The sequence below is a fragment of the Stereum hirsutum genome (genome assembly GCF_000264905.1).
Source record: "Stereum hirsutum FP-91666 SS1 unplaced genomic scaffold STEHIscaffold_6, whole genome shotgun sequence".
In the NCBI taxonomy this organism is placed as follows: Eukaryota; Fungi; Basidiomycota; class Agaricomycetes; order Russulales; family Stereaceae; genus Stereum; species Stereum hirsutum.
Genome location: NW_006763136.1, coordinates 1919975 through 1945652, shown reverse-complemented (window position 1 = coordinate 1945652; position 25678 = coordinate 1919975). Strand labels below are relative to the sequence as shown.

General features: G+C 51.9%; 10 protein-coding genes across 10 annotated transcripts; 4 read left to right on the top strand and 6 right to left on the bottom strand.

Annotated features, from left to right (window-relative positions):
• Window positions 1–176: 176 nt before the first annotated feature.
• On the top strand, window positions 177–1413 carry STEHIDRAFT_156555 (NAD-P-binding protein; the record flags this gene model as incomplete). The annotated part of the gene is made up of 6 exons (XM_007303754.1): window positions 177–201; window positions 279–714; window positions 772–877; window positions 959–1015; window positions 1076–1262; window positions 1331–1413. 6 exons carry the CDS (start codon window positions 177–179, stop codon window positions 1411–1413), a joined length of 894 nt encoding a protein of 297 aa, XP_007303816.1.
• Window positions 1414–3746: 2333 nt separating this feature from the next.
• Window positions 3747–4686, top strand: STEHIDRAFT_146925 (uncharacterized protein). The gene is made up of 4 exons (XM_007303753.1): window positions 3747–4006; window positions 4066–4093; window positions 4157–4261; window positions 4358–4686. The coding sequence occupies exons 1-4, from the start codon at window positions 3990–3992 to the stop codon at window positions 4448–4450; spliced, it is 243 nt and encodes an 80-aa protein (XP_007303815.1). The 5' UTR covers window positions 3747–3989; the 3' UTR covers window positions 4451–4686.
• Window positions 4687–4957: 271 nt separating this feature from the next.
• Window positions 4958–7531, bottom strand: STEHIDRAFT_121194 (serine palmitoyltransferase 2). The gene is made up of 3 exons (XM_007303752.1): window positions 6952–7531; window positions 6146–6829; window positions 4958–6089 (listed from the first exon to the last, which is right to left on the bottom strand). The coding sequence occupies exons 1-3, from the start codon at window positions 7480–7482 to the stop codon at window positions 5265–5267; spliced, it is 2040 nt and encodes a 679-aa protein (XP_007303814.1). The 5' UTR covers window positions 7483–7531; the 3' UTR covers window positions 4958–5264.
• Window positions 7532–8129: 598 nt separating this feature from the next.
• Window positions 8130–8865, bottom strand: STEHIDRAFT_110774 (uncharacterized protein; the record flags this gene model as incomplete). Its single annotated transcript, XM_007303751.1, has 5 exons — window positions 8130–8183; window positions 8241–8419; window positions 8476–8522; window positions 8597–8703; window positions 8761–8865. The coding sequence occupies 5 exons, from the start codon at window positions 8863–8865 to the stop codon at window positions 8130–8132; spliced, it is 492 nt and encodes a 163-aa protein (XP_007303813.1).
• Window positions 8866–9516: 651 nt separating this feature from the next.
• STEHIDRAFT_130931 (ArfGap-domain-containing protein) lies at window positions 9517–11594 on the top strand (the record flags this gene model as incomplete). Its single annotated transcript, XM_007303750.1, has 5 exons — window positions 9517–9719; window positions 10092–10142; window positions 10199–10241; window positions 10298–10421; window positions 10477–11594. 5 exons carry the CDS (start codon window positions 9517–9519, stop codon window positions 11592–11594), a joined length of 1539 nt encoding a protein of 512 aa, XP_007303812.1.
• A 360-nt stretch (window positions 11595–11954) lies between these two features.
• STEHIDRAFT_146922 (uncharacterized protein) lies at window positions 11955–12834 on the bottom strand. The gene is made up of 2 exons (XM_007303749.1): window positions 12444–12834; window positions 11955–12376 (listed from the first exon to the last, which is right to left on the bottom strand). Exons 1-2 carry the CDS (start codon window positions 12823–12825, stop codon window positions 11967–11969), a joined length of 792 nt encoding a protein of 263 aa, XP_007303811.1. The 5' UTR covers window positions 12826–12834; the 3' UTR covers window positions 11955–11966.
• Window positions 12835–14718: 1884 nt separating this feature from the next.
• STEHIDRAFT_56325 (uncharacterized protein) lies at window positions 14719–16778 on the bottom strand (the record flags this gene model as incomplete). The annotated part of the gene is made up of 2 exons (XM_007303167.1): window positions 14719–15802; window positions 15853–16778. 2 exons carry the CDS (start codon window positions 16776–16778, stop codon window positions 14719–14721), a joined length of 2010 nt encoding a protein of 669 aa, XP_007303229.1.
• An 806-nt stretch (window positions 16779–17584) lies between these two features.
• Window positions 17585–20286, bottom strand: STEHIDRAFT_56432 (uncharacterized protein; the record flags this gene model as incomplete). Its single annotated transcript, XM_007303174.1, has 11 exons — window positions 17585–17818; window positions 17876–17940; window positions 17999–18103; window positions 18165–18472; window positions 18534–18705; window positions 18773–19013; window positions 19078–19216; window positions 19277–19373; window positions 19433–19690; window positions 19750–19853; window positions 19919–20286. The coding sequence occupies 11 exons, from the start codon at window positions 20284–20286 to the stop codon at window positions 17585–17587; spliced, it is 2091 nt and encodes a 696-aa protein (XP_007303236.1).
• A 965-nt stretch (window positions 20287–21251) lies between these two features.
• Window positions 21252–22057, top strand: STEHIDRAFT_96791 (thioredoxin-like protein; the record flags this gene model as incomplete). The annotated part of the gene is made up of 2 exons (XM_007303748.1): window positions 21252–21804; window positions 21865–22057. 2 exons carry the CDS (start codon window positions 21252–21254, stop codon window positions 21987–21989), a joined length of 678 nt encoding a protein of 225 aa, XP_007303810.1. The 3' UTR covers window positions 21990–22057.
• A 291-nt stretch (window positions 22058–22348) lies between these two features.
• On the bottom strand, window positions 22349–25341 carry STEHIDRAFT_146918 (uncharacterized protein; the record flags this gene model as incomplete). Its single annotated transcript, XM_007303747.1, has 4 exons — window positions 22349–22830; window positions 22921–24348; window positions 24403–24548; window positions 24663–25341. 4 exons carry the CDS (start codon window positions 25339–25341, stop codon window positions 22756–22758), a joined length of 2328 nt encoding a protein of 775 aa, XP_007303809.1. The 3' UTR covers window positions 22349–22755.
• Between the last annotated feature and the right edge of the window lie 337 nt (window positions 25342–25678).

Here is a 25678-nt window from a genome sequence, read left to right as displayed (position 1 = left end):
ATATTGACGCTGTTTCAGTGCGTTAGTGCACAGTACACTCGTTGCTCTGAGTATGACAATTCCCCTGATCGATCTGGTTTAGACTGCCAGGCGTCATTCTGGTTGTATAAAAGGCGCAGCGGGGTATGACCGCTCATGACCACCCACCCTCCTTGACAACCACCCAGTCAGATATCATGGCCTTGCCACCTGCGCACCAAGGTAAAAGTCAAGCTCATTCCCGCTCTTGATCGAGCCCAGGGTTCTGATTCCACCCGTTTTGTACCGCTTCACAAAAGGGTTTTTCTTCTGCAAAACACTCCACCAAGACACCTACCCCTTCATTGACCCTAAGCATGCAGAGGCCTCCCACAAATCACACTCCGTCTTCGTCACTGGCGCTTCCAAAGGTATCGGACGCAGCATTTCCCTGGCCTTTGCACGCTCCGGTGTCCCCAAGATTGCGATAGGGGCTCGATCATCCCTTGACAGCCTCGAGTCTGAGATCATCCAAGCTGCTTTCGAGGCAGGCCACCCGGCGCCACTGGTTTTGAAGCTGCAAATCGACATTATGCACAAGGAAAGTGTCAAGCGGGCAGCGCAAGATGTCGAAAAAGCGTTCGGAGATGATGGTCTGGATATATTAGTGAATAATGCGGGGTGGCTTGAGACCTTCACGCCGATGAAGGATATTGATGTGGATGACTGGTGGCATACGTGGGAGGTCAATGTCAGGTAGGGTTTTCCACGAAGAGTGCGCTAAATGATTAAACCTGAATGAACTCGCCGCAGAGGACTATTCCTCGTGACCCACGCTTTCCTTCCGATAGTGTTGAAAAGCAGAGATAAAACGGTGATCACTGTCAGTTCGGTGGGAGCGCATGGATTTGAACCGGGGGTGAGAGCACATCAGGCTCATTATTATCCACGCTAACACAGTAGACTGATATTTACTCCCTTTGTGCGACCTTTTATTCAGGCCTCTGCTTATCAAACGACGAAGCTCGCGACTCTTCGTCTCACTGAGTTCATGAATGTAAGCTTATACAATTAGTATGGCTTAATAAAATCAGTACTCAGCTCGAATTGGGTGCAGGTGGACCACGGGGACGAAGGGCTGCTGGCCTACGCCGTTCATCCTGGAATGATAGGGACGGAGATGGGTAAGCGTATGCCTGAGCACCTACACTGGTTATTGAATGATTCGACGGAGCTCCCGGGAGATACGATCGCATTTTTGACGCGGGAGAGGAGGGAGTGGCTAAGGAGTCGATATATCAGTGGTGCGTCTTTTGGATTCGACTGTGTCTGCGCACTCAGATTGGCTCATACGATGCCTTCCGTGCCACAGCAACCTGGGATATGGAGGAGCTTTTGGGAAGAGAGGCAGAGATTGTGGAAGAAGACAAGTTGAAGGTCAGGATGATAATTTAGAATAAATTATGCACCCACATAGTAAAAGCTCGAGTACGGACAATCTCTACAATCGTCGCACCAAGAACCGAATTCTGATAGACGATAGTGCTCTTGAAGATCCGAGGAATGGAAGTGGGTATTGCAAGCTTTCGGTGTGAGGAACAGGATAGGTGACGAGCTATCGAGGACGGGTGAGTGTCAGACGATACTTGTGGCACACCGATTGGGCCCCACTACCTGACCCCAGGCCACCTTTCTCTTCGAATCCGGCCTTCCCTTGGTCATTTTGCTGCTACTGTAGTAGTAAACTCCAGGCACCAATTCCCCATGAGCTCGACCGTTGGAAGCACTTTCTCGGCGGCGATCACCGCATCGATAATAAGGAACTCAAGCCCAACAGGACATAAAGCTATCACAGAAGGAGACAACTAACGCATCATCAGTAGCACGAAGGCAGACGAATAGAGATAAAGTCGATCTTGCCATCATGTGTGGTTATTTGATCGTCGAACGAGACTATGACGAGCGCCCGAAAGCTGTATGTGTGGCGGTAGTTCGAGTCTCCAGCAAGCCTTGTTCGCACAAGTCCCTAGGACGACGTCAGACCTGACTGGGATACCAGGTATGCCATATGGTGAGCTCTAGAGCACGTAGGAGAAGAGCGTTACGAAACAAAGAGGACACATACAAACGATCGCTCCCTTGAGGGTTGAGAGTCGGAGCCGGTGATCCATACAGCTAGAGCTAATTCTGCTTTCCTCACAATAAGGGTAGGTACCGGCCCTTAGATTCGTGCGGATCCAGGAGTAACTTGCGCAGACCGTATGCAATCTTTACATGGTTTCCTCGATCGCTACGCTAACGCCACGAATCATGACAGTATCGAAGCTTTGCAGCTCCTACGTAGTGAGAGAAAGAAGAACGACGCTTATCTTGACCAAACACCATCAGTGCAAGGTCCGAGTCTCGGCGACCAATGCACATTATCCAGTCGACCTCATTCAGGCCGTTGGCAGCAGGTGGCGAGGTTCTGCTGGAGAATGCAACAACTCGACTCATTTCGGTCTCCCACTGAGAAGAGGCACCGATGTGACGCTCATTGATCCGACCGATACCACAAGGACACCGAGGCAAGGAGAGCCCACACGAGTCAGGAAGAAGTCTCAGGAAGACAACGAAGTTTGATATGTACTACGAGTGCTTCAGCACTGTAGACCCAATAATGCGTCATCTGCGAAAACTGCTCAGTGCTGAGCGCTCAGTTGACAGATAAGACTGTAACAGGTCATAGGTAGACACAGGCACCGTTTCAGGTGTAATGTCGTACCCGGATCGCTGACCCAGCAGCATGCAGTGCGAAACGAAGAAATGACCATGGGTACGGTCTTCGATGGATGAGCTGAAGGCGAGGGATGGCTAGATCATGACAGAAGATGTGCAAAGAACAGACAGGTGTGATGCCCATACAGATAGCTCGCTGTGAGACGAGAGCTTGTGCGGCATATCGAACCGCCGATGTCGTTCATGGCGACGATTACTGAATAGTATACGGCATACGGGATAAAATTATAGTCTCGAGATAAGACAATTCTAATCAACGAGGTTCTGCCAAAGCCGGGAAACAGCCTAGTATGCCGTGCTATCAGCCAAAGCACTTACTTTAACATTACGAGCGCGCAAAAGAGCATCGGATAAGTCCTACGTGAGTCCAGAGACGGCGAACTGTGTGAGCAGAAATATCCATGGAAGGGTTTCGTGTGTGTTGGTGACATATACAGGCTATATTCGCTATCATTCGCGGTCATGATGGCAGGGAATGCTTCGACCCCGAGGCACCTGGCTCCGCTGTGCGAGCCTGTCGTGGATGAAGTTCAAGGTTTGAGCATAGCAAATGAGGGGAACCACGTAAAACAGCTGTTCAACAACATCCGATCGAAGGTCATCGTAAGTTGGTAACGTGTGTCTGGTGAAGCTCTATGACGTCCGAAGAAGACCAGAGGCGTATCTGGGTGCATATGGATTGAAGAAGAGAGCGAGGATTGCACCTAGTGAACCTAGGATCTCTGCAATGATGGCTGCGTGAAGTTGGGCTGAAGAGCGCAGGAAGAGCGGAAGGCGAAGACGTGATTTGCTTCCGGAAGTCCATATGAGGAAGGCGGACCGAAGCGGCCAACCGAACCTTCCGTGTTTGGGCTCCAAAGCGTCGATAGCTGCGATACGCAACCCGAGTCAAAGGATTTGAGCGTCATCTTGGTTCTTGTCGTCTGTTTCTTTCGTTCCCTTCCACGTCAGTCTGGCGTATGTATAAAAGCACAGACGAAATGGCGTTCTACGAGGCCATCCGCCACCCCCGTCACTCAGGCTGTCTCGAGCTCTGTGATACTAATCCTTGGCTATAAATTTCCAACGCCCGCTACCCGGTGCCCTCCGTTTGACTCGACTTTTTTCTTCCTCGCCTCGGCATATAAACAGTTTCTGTTGGCCGGGCCTGCGCAAGACAATACAACTTCGTCCCATCTTGGTCGCTGTCCTCCCGATCTCTTTCCCAACCACCGTAGTACTACCCTCGCGCCCACAGGTAGTTGACATAGTTCATGTGCCGACGAATAGCGTATGTTCCCTCCTTCACATTTCACGTTCCATCGCCAGTTCTCATATTCTTCTTTAAAGTGAAGGAACAAAGTGGTCACGATGCGGGGTAGGCTTTACTGACCCTGACGCTCCTCCGCCACCTCTCTGATATACCCTCTTCTGTATGCAGCATTTCCAGCGCCACCTCGTCGTGGCTATCATGGACTGCAACTCAAGTCACTGCGAATGGAGTATCATCCATCCGAAAGGTTGTCGTGAACCCGGTTGCAAAAAAGTGATTACCTAATCTTTGTGGGCTTGTTGATATGTTGATGGACTGACATTCCTCATTGTATTGCTCTGTGGCGTTTCGTCTCTGACGCTTTCCCAGGTATATGGAGCCGACGTGCAAAAGGTTGTCGACACCGTAAACGATGAATGTTACCAATGTCGCGCCATCGCTGCCCGTTCGCCACCCCGCTAAAGACCTCGTCATGAGGTCTTCCCAAACGAACTATTCACCTCACCGGCACCTCTCAAACACTGCATCGCCATCCCATCCATCAACAATCTTCGTCGTCAACGAACTTCCTTCATCTCAACAAGTCTTCATGTAGCCTTTATATCTGCCTCTGCTCTGCACGGACCAGCCTCTCTCTCTCCGGATGTCGTGGATGGATTTGGTCCTTTTCGTTGTCGCTTTCGTTATTGACATATACCCCGTATCCGATATTTTTCGTTCGTTTCGTACTTGCACATGCACATCCATTAGACCGCTATGCTTTCTACCTAGATTAACCGTGTCGGCCATGACGTTCTCAACATCAACATCGCTATGCTCCTCTGTAATGTCACTGTAATGGAATCGGAACTGAAGTATCGTCTTTGCTGTCATGTGTACTGGTGTGGAGTTCAAAACTTGAGTGCCACAACGACTAGTCAGTCCGAAGACCTCTGGACTTTGGAGTCACACAAACGATAAGACGTCGAAGCGTTGGTGACGCAGTTAGGCAGTAGCGATTGCTACATCGAGCGATAAGCACCTGGCCTGGCGTATGATTTTGGCAGCCACAGGCCCAGGAGATACAATAAGGTATCACAACACGGGAGAAAAAGTACGGTCCTAGGACTCTAACGAATTAAGGATAAAATATAAAACAAACGAAGAATAATGGTAGTAATGTACTTAAGAGGTGAAAGTAGCCTGTATGTACGTCTGGTGCAAGCGTCACACAACAGCGAGATCAACCCGTAATCAAAAGTCATCATCTTCAAATCGTCCAGCAGCCGCTCTAGCCTCACTCGATCTCCACCATGTTGACCAACTCTGCGGCATTGTCCTTGATCTTCTGTAACGACCATCGCTCGCCTGAAAGATGCTTCAAGTCCATCTTATCGCCGAGCTCGTCGCAAGCCTCCAGTACGACGTCAATGTCCTCCTTCGTATGTGCCGCGGAGACGCAGAAGCGGACTCTGCACGTCACGAGCGGCGTGGCAGGGTAGGCGACGACCACGACGACGATCGGGATCTTGCGTGAGCGCATGGCACGATGGAAGACGCACATCTTTCCGGTGTTGAACAGTAGGAGAGGGACGATGGGCGAATCGTTGACACCGTAGGTGATGAAGCCTAGCTTGGTCAATCCGCGGGAAAGATAGCGTGAGTTGAAAGCGAGACGACGAAGGCGGCTGCGGCCCTCGGAGCCATCGCGAAGAGCGGGTGGGAGATCCATCCAGGCCGGAAGAGCTGAAGCAGGGGCGGGGCCCGGGTGCTGCTCGAGCGCTTGTTGGACAGTAGAGATCGAGGAGCCAGAAAGGTTGGTGCTATGCTTCGACACAACAGCGGCGGAAACGCCCATAATGCTGGCCATACTAGCCATTATTTGGATGAGCACAGGGGGGGATATGGACTCGGCATACGTTCCGCCGTGACCGCGAAGACGCAGACGATCAATCAATTGCTTGCTGCCTGCGATGTAGCCACCTGCAGCGCCGAATGACTTCGTGAAAGTGCCCATGTGAATGTCGATCGACCGCGAAGGGATATTGAAGTAGTCGGCAACACCACGCCCGTGTGGACCAAGCGCACCGATGGAGTGAGCTTCATCGACGAATAGGTAGAACTGCCATCACATATGAGCATGTAGCTTGGCACAGGGTATCACGACATGGAAATTACCTTGTATCGCTTCTTCAACTCTATCAGAGCCGGTAAGTTAACGAGAGTGCCCTCCATGCTGTAGAGACCCTCCACGATGATCAAGATCTTCTTCCACGGACGATGTGTCTTCGGTTGGCCTTGGCTGATGACCTCCCTCAGAAGCTTCTCCAAGTTCTTCATATTGTTGTGCTTGAACATGCGAACGTTGGCGCCGCTCAACCGGACACCGAAGCGGATGGACGCGTGGTTCAGCTCGTCGGAGATGACGAGGCAGCCTTTCGATACCAAGGCCGGGATGATCGTCGAATTCGTCGCAAAACCCATCGAGCTGATGAGAGCATCGTCTTGTCCGACGAAGCGAGCGACAAGAGCCTCGGCCTGGACGTGAAGTTCGGAGGTACCACCTTCCCGACGAGCTCCACCAACAGCAACGCCGTAGCGACGCATACCATCCTCGACAGCATCAGCGCATCCGCCGCGTGCTTGTGCAAACCCGAGATAATTGTACGATGAGATGTTGAGTCCACGCGTGCGACCGCCGGTGTATTTGAACGTTAGGTTGTAGTCGTCTGATACGCGGTCCAAAAGAGCAACTGTGCGTCCAGGCACACCCGTGGTCGGTGCTGAGAAACAGTCGTCCATGCGAGCTTTCAGCCGACGGGTATAGAAAGAGTCGAAATCCGAGTTTAACGGCGCATATCCCTGCAGGAAAGAATTTTATGAGCACCGATATTTGGTATAGGAGAAAGCAGAGCAATCGCCCGGGGACGTATCCTCGCTCCCATAGAGCCAATAAAATCAGAAAAAAATGAGAAGACACTGACATCATGAGGGGTCAAATGTGTGTAGTAAGAAGCATAGAATCGTTTGCCGAAAAAGTCGCGAAGATGTCCCAAGCAAATGAGAATCAGGTAGCCACAGTACGTGGTGAGGACGATGTAATATGGCGGTTCCTTCTCGATTGGCAGTCCAACCTCGGTACCTTGTCTATGAGCAGACGTATACCTGTACTGTTCGTTCGCGCAGTGGCCGAATTCAGAGTGCACGGTGGAGAAGACCTGCTCGGAGTTAGGAGGTACGCGAGGCAAATTAAGAGGCCCGTTGTCCGCTTCACTGTCGTACTCTTTGAGAACAGTGTCCTCCGAGGAGCCCGTGACGGTCGACGAGAGCGAAAGGGCGGGCGTCGAGGTGGGTGAAGCATTCTGGGATCTGGCGCGTGCATCTGCTTGGGAGACGGCGGCGAGGTAAGAGGCAGCAGACGACATGGGGGAAAGGGAGGATGACGACCGTTTCTTCTTGAACATGGATGGGCTAGGCGGACCTGCGTTATAGGCTATAGGCGAAGGAGAAGGCATGGTCGGGTATCAGTCGTTGTGGTCGCCGTCGTCGTCGAGTTCAGTCTGGAGCGAGGGTTCGACGACAGGGAGAAGACGGACGCCCGACCGAAACATTAGAACCGCGTCGGTAACCGTGAGCGTTCACTGCCGTTTAGGGACATGCTTCTTATCAAACAATTCAGACGATTCTGTGGCACTTTTCGTAGTGGATACGAGTACTTGTAGGAACTTTGCTAGACGCAGTGAGTATTGTACACGATGGGGTATATATTATCGGGACAAGGCAGTAGAATTATATTCCGTGTCCCAAAACACTTCGGGTGAAGGTGAGGCAGCAGAATAGACAAGGGCCACATCTCAACAGGATGATGAGCTTGGAATACGCAACTAACGACCGGCTGTTGTATCGAAACAAGAATGAGATGCCGCAAGTAGTGTGTTGGTGAAAAAAAAAGCCCGGGACTTCTGCCTTTGATGGTATAGAGTAGATATGCAACATCCAAAAACACCTGATTATGGACCAACAAATGCTGGGTTGGCATCAAGCGACACGTTGATACAGTGGAGAGCCCTAGTGTGAGCACATTTCTCTCTCACTCATGAGTAAATCAACCTACCAAAACCAATATATATTTAGAAGGAAGGGCCTGACACCTCTGTTATGCTTATTCCCAAGGTTTCTTAGGGGGTGCCACCATGGACTCGCTTGGAGGAGCATCCTACACGAAAAAGAACTAGATCAGCAAGGTGACATTGTAAGACTCGATCATACGCACGCTGAGTTTGTCTGGTATGTCTTTGTTGTTGGGGATCTGATCCGTCTTTCCGTGTAGAATGAGCTCTCTTAGCTCGTCGAAGGAGAGGATGCGTGTTCCTTCCCCAACCATAGGCGGTGGTGCGTCGGCAGCTACTGCAGATAACGAGGAGTTCGTCGGATGAGCGTTTGTGCGAGATCCTGTATAGGCTGTCTGTAAATTGTTAGTCCTATTTATGAAGGAGAGCATTCCTGACCGTCAATTCGCGCAGCGTCCTCCGCGGAGATCATATGCCCTGTGAGCCTGTGCCGGGTAAGCGCCAGGCTTAGGTCGTGACGAACAGAGAAACATATGAACAAGCAAGAATTTGGGCCTACCTAGCGAAGTAGAATATTCTCGAGCGCCTCAGAATATCTGCCTTCTCATCATCGGATACTGGGTCCTCAGCGGACTCGATGCCACTGAGAATACTGGATAGACCTTCCTTTAAACGTTCCAGTTTACCAGTCATCCGAGTGTGATGTCAGTTTCTCTGACATACCTGATAGAGTGGGTCTGTATCAAAGTCATAGTCTGCGTACAGCCGCACTGGGTCAATGACAGTTCCGCTTTGAGAAGAGTTCGTGGACACAGCTTCTGAGGTCATCGTTCTGAGCAACGACATCCGGTTACGAACTAAGTTGACACCAGCCAAGTTTGGATGAGAGCACACCTCTTATTCGAACAGATGCCAAGTGACCTTTGCTAGCAGAGGTCCGTGGTCCTTGAAAGTTCTTGGTTTGTCTCAAGTTGCCAAGGCCAGATTTCCGGGGAAAGGAAGCTAAAGATTAGATTAGATCGTCGAAATCGGAAACCAGCTGCCTGAATTCGGACCAGTCAGACGAGTCTTTCAGAGCGTCATCCGAATCCCTGAGCCACTTCCTCCCACTCCGTCAACTCTTGTCTATTGTCTCGCATAATACCCCTTGAATTTTGACATTATATCTCATTCTATTTTAATACTCGGCTTGACTGCCTGCTAAATCGCAACCATGTCTGGGATGAACAAGATGCAGGCGGACCGGAATCAGAAGGCCCTTCACGAACTCGCCGCAAAACCTGGAAATAGTGAGTGTGTTGTACCCAATGCTGTTATATCTCTATGTGCCAGCGATGCCGACTTTCAGGACTCATGACGCTCTGGGCGATCTTGTCGCGATTAGTCCATGCAGGCTAGCTGTATCAATGGCCATGAAGGTCGCAAGAAAGACGCGTACCTGTTTGACCAAATATGCGGTCACAGCTGGATTTTTGAATCATGTTCGCTCTACGTATTGTGCGCAACACGATCGTTTGTGTTGCTATGTGTAGTGCTATCTGCCAGCTTCAGTGTTTCAACGGTCTATGTCCTCGTTCTAGTTCGCGATGCTCATACTGGCCTTCGTTCCCCATAGATCTATGTGCCGACTGCAGAACACGGAATCCTCGGTGGTCGTCTTTTAATTTGGGCATCTTTTTATGGTGAGCATGACTCGCTTTATGTTCATCTTATCACGAGCAGGGGAGCGGTACCGTTGCATCCCCTGCGCCCTGCGATGCCCTCGTCTCGACAGCCTATCGAATTACATCCTACGTTGCCGGGCGGTGCGACGCTTTGAAGTACTTCAGGCTCGACATTGCATCGTCGAGTGAACCGAGTGGAAGAGGATTGTGTATCGTCAGCAGCACATCAGTCGCTTGGTCACGCCCTGTGTGGTGTTGGCCAGGTAACCCAATTGTCGTCTTTCCTTTCTAGCATCATGTATTACATGAAACTGTTCATCCCTCTTGAATTATACTTTCTCTCTGTAACTGGCGATTCGAGATCATACAGCTGACATAGATCTCAATTAGCGTCAACTGTGCCAGTATTCATCGGAAGATGGGCACCCACATTAGCAAAGTGTAAGTGGCACATATTCGCAGGACCATGTGCGCAAATCTAACCTCGTCAATATTAGAAAGAGCCTGACATTGGACTCGTGGACGAAGGAGCAAGTCGAAGTCAGTCTTTTCCGATATCGAGCGACGTCTTCCGCTCAACGTGTTTCATCCTATAGCACATGCGTCAAATAGGCAATATCAAGTCGAACCAATTGTTCAACCCGGATGAAGTACGCAACCCACCCCCCACCAACATGGTTGATTCCGAACGCGACTCTGAACTCGAAAAATTCATCCGTGGTAGGTCTTATTCGTTCTCACTTTCATGTCTCATGCTCAAGGCCCATATATTCAGATAAATACGAGTACAAGCGTTTCCAGTCCCGTTCAGCCAGTGTCGCCGCTCTCCTAGGTCCCTCTAGATCCGCTGCCTCTATGGGCTCTTCTTTGCCAGGTTCTTCCGCACCACCAACGTCGTCATTGTCCACTTCGCAGGTTTCTCAGCCAAATCGCTCGCAGACAGCTCCGCTCGCCGCTCCAGGAACGCAATCGTCTATGCCTTCCAGGTCTCCTCAACCGCCACCTGTGCGAGCTTCGACAGTATCTGTCCCTCCCGTCCAGCCACAGCTGCAACCACAGCAGCCACAACAACCACAGCAACCAGCCGGTGGTGTGTGGGGCGACATCGCTGCTCTGCAGTCGGGGCCTAGCATCGGTGGTGTGCAGAATTCCACGCTCCCCTTACAGTACATACCACCGCAATCCCAACCAATGTCAATACCATCCTCGACGAATCCCTTCCCGACTCAGAACGGATCTTACCTTGGCGCAGGCGGGGGCCTTGGGGGCACATCTATCAGCCCCGGTATGGGCATGGGGTCCGGCATGCCCAACGGGCTCGGTACCTCACCCTTCCAGCCGCAGATGCAAATGCCGCAACAGACAGGCTTCATGACGTCGCCCCCCTCTTTCCCATCTGGCGTAGGCAATCCGTTCGCACAAATGGCTGCTCAACCGCAGCAGATGCAGCAATCATTCGGTTCCATGCCCTCGTCCTTTACCAACACTTCTTCTCCCTTCAATCCATCGCCGTCTCCCTTCGCCCCTTCCCAAACACAATCGGCTCCCTTCAATCCACAACAACAGACTCCATCATACATGTCTCAACCCGCTGCGAACCCGTTCTCGCAGATGAACGGTGCCGGCGGTTCTATGCAGATGCATCAGAATGTGCCGCAGATGTCCTTCAACGCCTCGCCTTCGCCGTTTGGCGGCATGAACCAGATGGGAGGTCTGTCAAGCCCCCCTCCTTTCCAACAACAGCAGGTGCAGCAGCAACCAATGTTTGGCGCTCCACAGGGACAAGCGAATGGGGCGGGAGGAGGGCAGAATCCTTTCACGAGCTGGGTGAAGGCGCCACCTTCACAGGGATACCCAGGATCGGCCCAGACGGGACCGTGGGGATCCATGTGAAAAATTGATGGCTTTTTACTTGTGGGAAGATGTAGGACTGTGGTGAAGTAATTCGTTTCTTGTATTGATTTTTTTTGCTATATTCACGGGTCTGTCGCTCAGCTCATGCTCGGCGATATCGTGTCTCGTGTTTCCTGGCGATATAGGGGCAGGTTACAGATACAAGGAATGCCTAATTCTAATACATACCGATGATACCATGTATTACATTCAATCCTCAACGCGTGCGATCTCAGCTGTGTATCGTACAATCAGACATACCCAACCCCTGCTTTTGAACAATCCGGACGGTGTATCGTACAACAATGCAACATACATGGTACACAAACTATCCATGAAGTATACCAAGTATAGGACTGCACATCATTCCATCTAGCCCACGACCATGTTGAGAACAGCTTCTTCTTCTGCATCCGAATCATCCCAACTATGCTCATGTCCACCTTTGACACTCATGGCCAATACAGCATCATCATCTCCAGCAATGTTATCGCACTTTCGTACTTCCGACTGAAGGCGAGATGAGGCCCGTCGGCTAAGACTCTCCAGCAACTCTCTCTTCGTTGACGGTCCCGCCTCACCTTCCTCTCCCTCCAGCTGGCCATGAGTCTCTTCAAATGGCTGTCCTGACTCCGGCGCCCTCCTGGAATTTCCAGGATTCCAACATAACCACCCTTCCGCATCGTATGTTTGCTCTCGTCCGAGTCCTTGGCCGATGCATGCCCACAGATATGATCTCCATTTTCGTCTCTGCCTGCCCTCTTTCAGCTGCGACATCCAGTCTTGAAAGGAACAGAACTGTCAGAAGACCACGTCATTCATTCAGAGGTGCAGTTCGCCGTGACTGACCTAAATCTTCAATTCTCTCATCTTCGTATGGAATCCGATTTGAGTTGCGTGCATCTTTCCAGTACCCCCCTCTCTGTGCGAGATTGTGACCCCACCCACGGTACTCCCGGACCAAGTACCCGTGGATAGGTGGCCACCTCCAATGCGGACCAAGATCCTGGTTGCCCGCCTCCGCATCATACTCGGCGTCGTAAATGGCCTGCAAGAACACCGTTCGAAGACGCCACAGATACGTGTACTCCAAGAGCTGTACCTTCCCGAGCTGCAATTTGGATCTCTCTGGCGGCAGCTCACGCACAGCGCCAGTCTCCGTTCGAAGCGACTCGAAGAATGCGATTTGTTTATTGATCATCATGAGAGGGATGGCGTAAATTTTTGGCATGAGGCATTCGATGCATTCCGTCGTGGGGGGGTCCTCTGCGGTGTCAATGCAGAGAATGACAACCATGGCCCAAGGTCCATCACCGGTTTCCCACACCACCTCACACCGTGGTCCATCTCCGCGTGAGGGAAGACTAATCTTGGTTGGGTATGCAAGCTCAGAAGTAAATCCTGGTCCGTTATATATGAATATGATGGGCATGAAAATAGGAATACAGAGCATTCTTGGGTCTCTGACTGACCTCGCTTGTGGCGGCGGAATTGACCCGAAGAGTCTGAGAAAATGACTTGATAAGGATTTGATAAAGCAGATGTGGATTAGCAGTGCACGGAACACAACTTACTGGGCATGGATTTGTCACCAGTGGATCTCTAAGATGCCAGATGTCTGTGTCCGGAAGATGGCTGTTCAAGATCCTGGCGAATTGCTGTGAAGGTAGAGGACTAATAGAGAGGACTAATGTGGCGGCAACAGGTCTGCTGCTGCCTTCCTCAGGTAAACACCGCGTCCACAATCAAATACGTACTATGTCATCACGATTATCGCCAGGCATATCACTATTTCGTAACCGTTTCGCTCTATGTCTCGACAGCAAGAACCAAATTGTGGCTCTATAGTCAAGCTCGTCATAATTCGCTCGTTGAGGAGCACGTCGTAGGTTGAAACTCCCATAAACATTCTCGAGCAAGAAGATTATGCATAACACAAACATGAATACAAGAAATGAGCTACATAAAATGGCAAGAAGCAAGAACACCCAGAGTATACAACGGTGTTCGCACGATGACAAAAACGAATGTTCAGCACTCCACTCCCAATCAGGTTCTATGAGAGGCGACGGGCGCGCACAAGCAACGCATGACCGAAGAACATGTCGGCATGCACGGCGAAACCGCGACGCATGGAGTGAACACGGCAGGTGCGTCTGTATTTCGAAAGCGAAGTTCGTACGCAGGCTTGAGTTGTGAGGTGATACCTCAAACACGGGACGGTGCTATCCACTCCAAATGCTACCTGCTGGCTGATGCACCTGTGGATAAGGCGACATATTGACCGATTCAAATGGACCAGGCCGATGGTGCGAGACGGGATCACTGACGTGTAAGGAATCAGGATGGGCTGCCCCGAATTGCTGAGGCATCGAAAGACCGGCGAGCATATCCGGATAGAGGCTTGATGTGCTGACGCTCGGTGTATATTGAGATGAAGGAACATGAGCTTGAGGACCTGGACCATACTGAGAGTATCCAGCGTTATCGTAGGCTTGCATAGGTACAGAAGCACTAGGAACGCGTCTATGGTGGTTTAGGACCTGTTGCTGAGATAATAGAGGGCCGTATGGGGTCGAAGGCGTTGAGATGGCGTTCATGGGAAGCGTTTGGGACAGGTGCGTGGAGTGGCGAGATGGCCAGGGGCCTTGGGACGGGGGTGGATTGCTATACATGGTGGTCGAGGGAGGCGAAGAGAGCGGGAATGATCCGGAAGGTTGACGCTGATGATAACGCAACGGGCCCTCATCAGGTGCAGTTGACCAGATGGATTGTTGACCTGAAGCGAACCCGCCCGGACTCGCAGATCCAAACAAAAGACTTAGTGGAGAAGTTGAAGAGACAACATGGGGCGAATGCGTGACTTGTGCGGGGAGGCGCAACGGTTGTGGCGGGTTGCGAACAGGAGGGGCAGACGGTCGACCCATACCCATGACGTTGTTGAGGAGGTCCTGGGCCGTCATGCCTCTTGGCGCTACGCTTGGTGGACTTGTTGATTGTCGATGTGCAGGAGCCATGCCCCCGCTCGCCGTATGTGGAGGAGAAAGCTTGGATGACGGAGTTATGGGGCTTATGGGACTCATTCGGGCGTGGGCGTTGAAATGGGGCGTGGAGACATCGTGGGTCACTCCATCTGCAGGGAAGGGCTCGGACGCTCTTTGGTGATAGTCAGCGACATAAAATAGACAATCGATGGTGGCACGTACCGTGGATCCCATACGATTTCATCGTCGTCCTCGTCGTCCTCTTCTACGTTGAGCACTTGCCGGAATGCGTCGCCAACCGGGTCTGTTGTCTCAGTCCTGGCGTCTTCGTCGAAGTCGCTGGAGCCGGTAGAAGTCGAAGGCGCTTTGGTCACTATCTCCGCGCATTGTTGGTACCGATTGTGGGTGTCATACTGATGCTCTTCGACTTCGTCCGGTGTCGATGGCCTATCCAGCGTCATTGCCTGACTCGAGGGCTGGATAGAAGGACCGTGAATCTCGGCAAGAACCTTCGTATCGTCCCAAATATCTCTGATTCTCATCAACTGCTCTTCATTTGGATGCACCTGCTCAGTAGTAGGACCAGCATCGACAACGGCTCCGTCGTGAACCGCGGCTCGTGTCTTCTGTTCAAATAACATCCCCGTCAACGGAAGAAACCCACGCAACTCTACGTCCTCCTCTAGGGCGAGCCGCATCGGAGGCAAGACATCAGGCGGGAAAGCGGTGCTGATGCTCCTGGAAAACCTGAAATATGTCTCCCAAAAGTTAGCTACACTCTCGGCGATATTCTGGAACGTTTCGCCATCCAAGGAAGAGAGGTAGTCGACGTTGGCTCGCAGCCATTTGCCCGCAATTCGCAGCGCGGGAAGAGTACGGCGGAATGTAGCTGTGAGCCGCATAGCCAACTCATTTTCAGCTTCCGCGATCTTCGCTGATTCGTCGAGTTCTGCTATGCCTTGCTCGAGAAGGATACGATGGAGAGCCAGAATATGCTCCAAGATACGGTATTCAACCGCCAGATCTACAGAGGGAGGGGCAGGGGATGTACTAGTGCGCCGTCCATGCCCTCCAGAACGACGAACTGTACGATGATTCCAGAGTGCGCCCTGAGCCAGAATGAAGACTTTGGTGATGGTATCGATGGGGAGATTGCGGCCGGCGACGAGGTCAGCGAAAGCAGAGACAGTGTGTGAAGCATGCTGAGGTGCAAGTCGATCCATTCTGTCAAGGCATGATTAGCTTAGGCCGGACCAATAAAAAATGTGACTTACTCTTCGGTCCCCAATCTCCAGAGAGCATGGAGGGCGATGAGGTCGTCTTTGAACATCCGGGTTTTCAGCCTTACAGCGATTGAGCCTTCAGCAGCTTCCGCCGCTAGTTTATCCTTCCGGTGGTTCTTCTTCCATCCCTCCAGGAACTTCGTAAGCACGTTGCCCATATTTTCGATTGCTGGATCGTAGGGGATTCGAATACAGAGCGCTCGATAATAATGGAGAAGGCTTTCAAAAGTATCGCGCTGATACGACGCAAGTATTGCGAGTTGATGGGATGCGTTGCCCTCATCGGGAACCAAGTCTCTGGCCCGCTCGTAGCATGCCCTAGCCCTGTCATACGTCCGTACTTGCGGTGATGTCTCCGTCCCGGAAGAAATTGCACCTCCGCGGCGGTTCCGGCCTCCGCGATTCGCTTGGGCGCCGTCATTGCCGGGACGAGGACGTGCAGTCGACTCATTGTGCAGCTCGCGGTATCGCGCTATGTCCCCAAGACAAATGAGGGCTTTGCTGAGAGTAGTCAACATGAATGTATGCTGTGCAGGAGTAGGAGGCGGTAACTCGTCTTCAGGCTCGGGCGGAAATCGGAAATGGCTGGGGCGTCCACCAGTGGCCTCCGCAGGAGTATCGCCAAGGGAGTCGAGATTTTCCGATGCAGAGAGAATACCGAGTGTGATAAGGGATGGTCGTGCTTCAGTCAAGTGAAATTGACGCTGAAGTCGTACGATGAGCTGGGACCAGAACTTTTCCTCTTGGGAGAGGAACTGTTTGAAGCGTTGAAGAAGTTTGCGATGTTCGACGGGGCCATGATTGTGGCGAGGTTGGTTCCGTCCATGGTGCGTTTGCCGTGGGGGCTCGCGTAGGGTGCGTTCCAAGGCGGAGATGCGATTTTTGTAGACAGAGATCAAAGCGTATGAAGTCTGCATCCATAGATGCGTCTGGATATCCTTAGAGTCCTTCGCATATGGATGTGTAAGAAGAAGGAGGAGATACTGTCGCTGCAAACTGTCAAGGTCGGGGACATGTCAGCTACATAGTTATTGTGGCGGCGATCAGAAGGGGAGAGTGATGGGGGATGCTAGCATCGAGCAGGATTCACGTACTTTTTGCGCTGAAATTCAACCTCCCTGTCCCATGGATCCTTAGACTTAGTGGTAAGAAGTTCTTTGAGTCCTTGCTGGAGTGTCTTGGACTCTCTAGCCGGTTGTGAGTATGCGTTGCAGTGAATTGCAGTGCGAGTTCAAAGTACCTGGCGATGATAGTGGCACTTTCTGCCATGTCAGCACCGAGTTTGAGAAAGTTGGCGGTGTATACGGCTACAGAACGTCCATGTTGAAACTAAGGTTGACTGGTAAGAAGGAAAAGGCAGCGTGTATTGAGCAGAGATCGCAGCGTTAACAAGGACCAGGTCGAAGAATGACTGAAAGTCGCCACTCGTCACCTTGTGACCCTTGACCGGCAGGGTATGTTACGCGAGTCACGGAAGAAGTCACAGTGGCGCGGGTGAAAAGTCGGGCCACCCAGGTGGTAGGAAGTCACGTATATGCAAACAAACACAACTAGGATAGACTGGTAATGTCACAGCAAACATAACAAAGCTCAAGCCGGAAACCACTCTAAGGAGCTCCGTCAACTCATCCAAGCACCCCTCGCGACGGATGACCGCCGTCCCCCACTAATCCAAGAACATGATACATGTACAAAAAGCAACTGTAGGCGAGGAGCAGAAACCTCAATCCTCGTCTTCCTCGTCATGATTGTCGGAGCGGAATAGGCGCATGAGGTCATCCATGCCGAGCTTAGCAGACGCTTTGATCTTATCACCGCTCAACGCAGCCGCCGCGAGCTGTCGTTTGTCATCTTGAAGCTTGAGGATACGCTCCTCGACTGTCTTCTCGATAGTCAACTTGTAAATATTGACAGTGCGTTTCTGCCCGTAACGATACGCCCGGTCAAATGCTTGATCCTAAATAAAAGGGTATGTGAGGGCAGTAGAAGGTATGGAAGAAGGCTCGGCACGTACCTCGAGAGCGGGATTCCACCACAAATCTGTGAGGATGACATTATTGCATGATGTGAGGTTCAGCCCTGAAGAAAGTAGGTCAGAAGATGTACCAATCATCAGTTGACTAGACGGAGAACTTACCGACTGAACCGGCTTTGAATGAGATTAAGATGACGTTGACGGATTTGCTAGTCCTGATTTTGTTAAGAACGACATCACGCTCGTCCTTAGACATCGTCCCGTCGTCTACACAGAGCGGAGATAGAGTGGGTATGTATTAAGCGAACCCAAGAAAGGGCGTACTCACATCGAACATATTTGATCCCCGCATCGTCTAAGAATACTTGGATGATGTCCAACATCGATGTAAACTGAGAGAAAACAATGGTCTTCTCGTGCGGGAACTCTTCCTCCCCATCGAAAGTCTTCCGTTCGCGTGCCAAAATCTCCTCCAAGAGCTCCACGATTTTCCGAGTCTTCGCTGACGAAGGAGGAAGCACCCGGTCAGATCGCTTTGATGGAACAGCTCGAGACTGGCGACGAGCACGACGAGCGATCTCGATGCAGTCAGTGCAATGGTCATCATGTTCATTCGTGGTGTTTGAAGAGGTTAATCTGATCGGTCCTTGGTCAGTACATGAGCGGATACAGAACTAATCGACAGAAATCAACACACTCGGCACGACAAAGCTGACATTCTTTGCCAACAGACAAGCCACCCATCTTAGCAGCGAGGGCGTCGGCAAGTTCGTCATCATCGTCAGCGTTGTCTTTCTTGGGGGCCCTAGGTTCCAGAGCGTCCGGGTCGGCTTTGAAGTCCTTGGTAACGAGCGACGGGTGATCACAGGCTCAAAACACAACAAAGCGTCAGATTACCAGCAAATCATGGCTCGGGCTAGAAGGTGTGCAGCTCACCTTGCCGAAGACGGAGCAACAGGAGCAGGGCAGCAGTGTACTTGCGACCAGCGTCGCCGCTCTTCATGAATTTGTTCACGACCTCCTCGATCTTGCCTTCCAAAGCGAGATAGAACTCGCTCTCCTCTTTGTCGAAGTCACACTTGACGACATTGATGTGCTTCTGCGGGAGGTCGATGAGTGCTTTGCCGTTGATCATGTCGGTTTTCTGGCGACGCAGCATGATGGCTTTCAACACAACCTGGGGTGAAAGCCATATGGTCAGCATACGTCTTTTAGAGGCCCCAAGGAAAATATCAACATACATGTAGGCGCTTCATTGCCCGAGTGCCCTTCCCGCTCTTCACCGGCTTAGCAATTTGCTCATTGAAGGTTGGCCAATCGTTCAATGGACGAATGCGTAGAAAATTGAGCAAGGAGTATAGCTCCTCGACGTTGTTCTGCCTGCATACGATAGTGTCAACCTCAGATCGTCCACTTCAGGGAGCATTACAAGAGACGTACAAGGGAGTACCGGTCAGACACCATCGATAGGTACCTTGCAAGGCACAGCACGCTTGTGCATTCTTCGTCTGGCGATTCTTGATATTATGCGCCTCGTCTATCGTCAGGTTAGCACATATGCCATAAATATGGAGGAAGAGCATCAGAGAGGCGCACCAAGAACGATCCTGTGCCAATGGACATGGAATAAGGCGTCCTTCTTGGGCTTGGCTCTAGCAGGTTTCTTCTTAGCCATCGTTTGAGAAGAAAGGTTATCATCATCCGAGTCTAGTTCGTCCTCAGATTCGGCGGCCTTTTTCTTCGAGGCTTTCTTGCTCGAAGGTTCGCCAGAATTGGACGCATAGGCGGCGTATTCGGACGCACAGGTAGCATAAGTGCTGATCACAACGTGCGCGCGGGCAAGAGCACGGGGATCTGTTCATTCTCCCAGCGTTAGAAATATATTTGCTCACAGCGGAGACTGATGGTCAAACCTGAAGTACGAGAAGGACCATGGTGCTCAATGACGGTGACACCGGTCGTCATCTTCTTGATTTCAGACGCCCACTGTGCAGAGACCGCGACTGGGCAGATGACCCTATATATCATAACATGTGTGTGAGCATTAGGCGGAGAGGAGGACGGGCCAATCAGCAAGCATACAAGGTGGTTGGTGCCTCCCCCTCCTTCAGGTCGTCCCTTCGTGGTCTATCAACAATACGGGTAAGCATCTGAATAGTCTTCCCGACACCCATGTCGTCGGCCAAAATTCCGCCATATTTCTTGCCCGTCTCACGCTCCTTCATCCAATTCTTTCCAATGACTTGGTGCGGAAGGAGTGCAATCCCGTCGCGGAAACCCTTAACAATGGCCTCGGACATGTCGATGGCCTCCGCCTCATCTCCTTCTTCTCCCTCCTCGCGGCCATTGAAGGTGCCCTGGAGTAGGTCCTTTAGGTCCTTTTCCGTTTCTTCCGCCGTCTTGCGGATCTCAAACGGGTTCTCTGGAGGCTCTGCGAAGCTCTCCCACATGACATCGCCGGTACGCTTCGGAACCGCGATATGAGTGGGTGGAGGAAGGTCTCGGTTGGATGGAATATGGATGGGATGACCGGTAGTCGGTTTGGGCTTCTGGAATACTGTTTCATCCAGACGCTTGGGGGCCATGTTGGCACTCGATTTCAGGCTGTAATGTTTGAGCAGTATTTAAGCGCCGAGAGCAGGTAATGAAAATGGTTTATTGGTCATGGTTGACTTACGGAGGCGCATATCCGGGTGGTGGCCTGAAACACGCAGTCAGATATTTGCGGTAAGAACAAAGACAACATAGGGGCGTACAGTACTTCCTGGACGTCGTCATCACTCAGTTCGGATGAGATACTGATAATGGAACCGGTAGCTGAAGAGTCCGGTGTAAAACCGCGTGTTTGCCTTTCAAGGGGTCTGGCAGCGATGGGCTTTCGATATCCACCATCTGGGTCTTGAACGAGGATTTGCCGTCTGGAAGGCGTTGATATGAGTACAGCTTAGGTAATCGGAAACATAGGATAAATAACTACAACATTTTCTCCATCTACGAAAGAATGCTAAGTGGGAATGAAGTGAGAGGTAAGAGCCAGGTAGATGAGGAGATGAGGGAAGGAGTCAAAAGGAACGCGTGCCCACCGCGCGCCATATTATTGCTTCATCGCGGTCACGTGCGTCGTGTTCGAGCGCGGCACAGCTCGGCATCTGGCCGCTATTTGTCTGCTCTTGATATGGGCGTCGGCTTTCTCTAGGTGTCTTATTTGAATCGTTTTGAATGTTCACTTCTCGTAGATGCAACATAATAATAAGGTATAATGACGACATATCCGCCGTTGAGCAGCACCAGCATCGGGAATGCCGACTGATGTCGACAGATGTGGTGATGCCTCCGAATTGTCAAATACTTAAACCGCATCGATGATTTTCGACAGACTCAGCCCCTCTCGTCTCCTCCGTCACCTTCACGCACAATGGCAGCCCAAACCTCACCCGTTACTTTCGAAGTTTTCTATGGAGTCAGCTCCCCCTGGGCAACATTCGGTGCACCCCGAGCCCGCGAGATAGCTCGCAAACACAATCTGCCTCTCATTCTGCGCCCTATCCTGCTCATCGAGGCCAACGGCGGTATCCCCCTCCGTACTCGTCCCGTCGCTCGCCAGAACTACCATGCTCTCGAACTTTCACGCTGGGCTGCTCGTCTCAATTTCCCCCTAAACGGCAAACCAAAATTCTACCCTCTCCCGCCACGGGCTATCGAGATATCTGCACAGGCCATCATTCGCTTTCAATTCAAGTATGGCGTAGGAGACGACAGAGTGCTAGACTTTTCGGAACGGGTACAAAGACTGCTGTGGGTTGAAGAGGGCAATATTGGCGACTTGGAGAGTTTGAGGAAAGTTGCGAGGACAGTGAAGGGAATCGACGAAGCAGACGTTCTAGAAATCGTCGTGGATAAGAGGGACGTGGAAGACGATGAGGCAGTGAAGCAATGGAAGAAGAACTTCGAGGATGCAGAAACACTTGGTGAGTATTCATACTGAGTGACATTGTTGGTGTGAAGTCTAACAGTCCTGGTACCCTTAGGCATCTTTGGGACACCGACTTATGCTGTCAACGGAGAGATATTCTGGGGAATGGATCGCCTAGATTTCGTCGACGAGGAGATCACAAAGTTGTTGGCGCATGCGCGAGGCAGCGAATCATCATAAGCCCTCTACTACCGAGGTCGTATGTTGGAGGTGTGAGCAACAGGCCGGGGAAGATCATGAGACGAATGACTTGGGGGAGAGTGAAAAGAGAACGAGAACGCAGCGAACTCGGTCTTCGACGATGTCTCCTAGCATCTGCTACATAACCATGTAAATCGGTGGAAGAGTCGTGTTTTTGGCAGGGACAAGTTAGAGCAGACGTCCACGAGCGCTTGTAGCGAGCTCGAACGCGACGCGTGTGAACGATTGGCGTGATCCGGAATCTTCCGCATACCAGTCCAACATTCTTTTGGTGTGTGGCGGGCATGCCACACTAACCTTCCCGCAACGCCCTCCAAAATGCTCGGAGTGGTGGATCAAATGATGATGATTAAATGGTATTAAACTCGTGTACATACATGAAAGATAGTCAAAAGATGTGTTGGGGCAGAGAGATGGAAAGCTGGCTAGCATGAACAAATATATGACAGTGCGTAAGGACGACGCCGAGGGTCAGGACCCCATTAAACCCAGTGAGACGTAGAATGGCAACTTCGAGGCACGTAGCAATAAACACCGAGAGTCATGGTTGTTAGAACGTGGAAAAATGAAGTGGATGAAAGCATGGACGAGAGCATAACAAAAACAGGTTGCAATCGCCGCCGTTCGTACATAGCGAGGCTTGAGAGTAAGAAGATAGTACATTCAAAAAGGAAAAATGGCGTGGGTAATCGCACGTTTATGAGTTTGTTCATCATTATCATCGATGGTGCGACCTATGACGGAATTAACCTTGGTATGCGAATGATACTGCACCGTACAGCCCATCTTCACGGCCGAGTAACCCATGCCCATGCAGAACCTACAACAAATCCAGAGAATAGGTCAGCATAAAACGTCCATAAACAAGGCACTTGAGCAGAATCTTGAAACAGACGAGAAGCGCGCTCACCTCCATCTTCCTCGCATGCCAACCCACCCCACTGCTCACATTCCCGTTCGCCTCCGCCAACTTCTCCACCATCGTCCTCCACGGGTGTCCCATCTCCAAATCTCGCCTGAATACAGACTCCCCATCCTCTCCGTCCCCACTCGCGATCCATCCACTCGCCGTATCGACATACCACCCCCTTCCACCCTTACTCTTGACGATCTTCCAACTTCCTGCCCCGGCACCCAGCGCCGCCAGAAGGGGCGTAGCAAGCTCAACGACCCTAAGCCTTGTCGGTGCGCTTTTGGGCTTCGACTTCCCAGGTGATGAGAAGAGGTTAGACGAGTACGGAGGGGTGCACAGTGGTCGGATGATGTGCGCGTGAATGTTCATCGAAGCCTGACGAAGTGGTACACGACGCAATGTGGCACCTACGCCGCCCGGTCCGTTCGCCGTGGCCTGGCCAGGACCGGGGACGGGCAAGTCGCCATAGCCCAGCTCGGGTGACGTGCCGAGGAGTGCGAGCACTTCTACGTTCGGAGCTTGTTTCTTGAGAAAGGTCGCTACTGCCTCGAGACTAAGATCCGGGATGGATGAGAGGCCGAGTGATCTGAGACGCGGCTGGGGTGGGATCTTGTCCAGGATCTCACGGTCAAGGAGGGCGCTTGAAAGGTCGAGGTAAACGAGGTTGCTGCTGGTGAAGCATGGCGCGGAGGTGAGCAGTTCGCGAAGCTCATCCTTGGAGAGTGGACAGGGGAATGTTCCGTCGCCGTAGAGGCTCAACTCGGTTATATCGCGTGTTGCAGGAGCATAGACGAGGAAATCGCGAATGCTGGCACCCGTAAGACGGATGCAGCGGCCAAGGGAGAGTGATTTGAGACGGAGAGTGGAGGAGGTCGAAAGTTCTGAGAGTAATTCGGGGGCAATACGCGTACAGGAGAGGTCGAGATGAGTGAGATTGGTGAAGGCGAGGACGAATGGTTGGAGAATCTGTGGTGATATAGATTTGGTACCGCGGAGGTTAAGACGCTGGATACCAGGGAAAGTGAGCGGTTCGACTTTATGCCGTCTTGATGCTCGGGAACGTGTCGACCGCGTACGGTCGAAAGAGGAGTCGCCATCTTCTTCGTCACTGGATGTAGAAGACGCAGAGTCTGATTCGGGTGTGGGAATAAGACAGGTGTTGACGAACTCGGTCAGTGCGTTGACAAAGACAGCACTGACGCAACCGGTGAGGTCAATAGCTTCAAGTTCCTTGCACTCGCGCCGTCGAGCAATATCTTCGGCTTCGGAGTCATTGGGATCATCAAGGACAAGCCCCCGGCCTCGGAGCGGCTGTCCGCGTCCACGAGACGGCTCGCCTCTCAGGAAAAGCTCCTTGAGAACCGGCAAAGTCAGTGCACCGTCCATGTACTCAGTGGCGCCAAACGCAGAGAGATTGGGCGTTTCCTATGGAGCAAAAGGGATGAGCCGGTGCTTCCAAAAACTACGCCTGAGACTTACTTTAAGTAGGGCCTCGAGCCTCGTGCCGGTCACAAACCGGCTGTTGACACCCTCCTCGACGGAGCGACGCATACCAATCGTTCTGAAATGATTGAAGTCGAGATGTCGAACGAATCTGCCAGGACGGGGGTCATGCATAGCCGGAACTAAATTGTGGCGCCGACCACAGACATGAGACAAACCAGATCACGAGGCAGACATCAATTGTCAGTTAATGCCGGTAAGTCAAAGGGAGGTGACAAACGCGGATATAAACATACCGTATATACCGTGCTCCGAACGCCCTACGAGGTCTTGAACGGCAGTGGTAATGGAACGCATAAGGGTCCACCGAGCAGGAGACTTGCTCTTCTGCCTTGGTCTCTTCGGACTCGGCTCACGGGAAGCGGGAGGTGAGAGGAGTTCCGGTGGTATAGAGCTGCCTGGCCCGCTGAGTGACTCGAGGATCCGCTCCTTCATCTTCAAAGTCGCCTCGTCATCCAGTCGTGGATGACCCTCTCCAAGGACGATACCGAAAGGGGTGGCTGCGCTAAGAGCAGCGGCTTGAGCAGCATCTTGAATAGACTTGCCGATAACTCGGGCAGTCTGCTCTGCATTAACTTCTTCATCGTCACCTCCCGCAATTTCTTCGACCAAGGACAACCAACTCCGAGGCAGGCGAACCTCTACACGACGCCACAGCCATGGCTTTGCTGCTTCGTACCAGGCGTGGTTGACAAGGCAAAGGTTGGCGAGGGTGCGGCGAGAAACTGGTTCAGACCAGTTAGCCGCAGGGTAGGAGGAAGGAAATTTTGTGGGTACTTGTGTGTCGAAGTCGGAAAGATAGAGAGGGTCGAGCGAAGTGGACTCGGGCGGCGTGGGTGAGCCTGCCGCAAATATGTGAGCGCAGATAGTAGCAAGAAGCTCTTGGGGGTATGAGGCGACGCAAGATGTGGGCATCAAATAAAATTGAGGTGTGTCTGCGGAGGAGTGGTCGGGGAGAGCAGGAAGAGCGCGATGAAGAAATGCGCGCGAGAAGGTTTTATACGTTCGGCCAGGAACTCGACGTCCCGCCGATCTTATAAACTCTTCGTAATGCAAATTCGCCGCACGTGGCAGCGATCAAAATGCGGGGTAATTGACTCAACTCGGACTCAACGGACCAACACGGCGTCCACAAACAACCTCTGACCTCGTCCACCGTGGTCGCTATTACCCCTCCAAACGCACCTCTCTCGTCTTTTAGTCGGCTCGTTCGAACGCGTCAGTTTATTCTAGGTCCCCGTCCGACTCGGAA

Excerpts from the sequence above, each read along its gene's own strand:
- STEHIDRAFT_146925 (XM_007303753.1), top strand. Across the intron at positions 4,094-4,156 it reads CAAAGTGGTCACGATGCGGG|CATTTCCAGCGCCACCTCGT; the intron begins GTAGGCTTTACT and ends TTCTGTATGCAG. Across the intron at positions 4,262-4,357 it reads GTGAACCCGGTTGCAAAAAA|GTATATGGAGCCGACGTGCA; the intron begins GTGATTACCTAA and ends ACGCTTTCCCAG.
- STEHIDRAFT_121194 (XM_007303752.1), bottom strand. The coding sequence starts at position 7,482 with ATGCCTTCTCCTTCGCCTATAGCCTATAACGCAGGTCCGCCTAGCCCA. Across the intron at positions 6,830-6,951 it reads CACATTTGACCCCTCATGAT|GGATATGCGCCGTTAAACTC; the intron begins GTCAGTGTCTTC and ends TCTTTCCTGCAG. Across the intron at positions 6,090-6,145 it reads AGTTGAAGAAGCGATACAAG|TTCTACCTATTCGTCGATGA; the intron begins GTAATTTCCATG and ends ATGTGATGGCAG.
- STEHIDRAFT_146922 (XM_007303749.1), bottom strand. The coding sequence starts at position 12,825 with ATGCCAAAAATTTACGCCATCCCTCTCATGATGATCAATAAACAAATC. Across the intron at positions 12,377-12,443 it reads TGAGAGAATTGAAGATTTAG|ACTGGATGTCGCAGCTGAAA; the intron begins GTCAGTCACGGC and ends GTTCCTTTCAAG.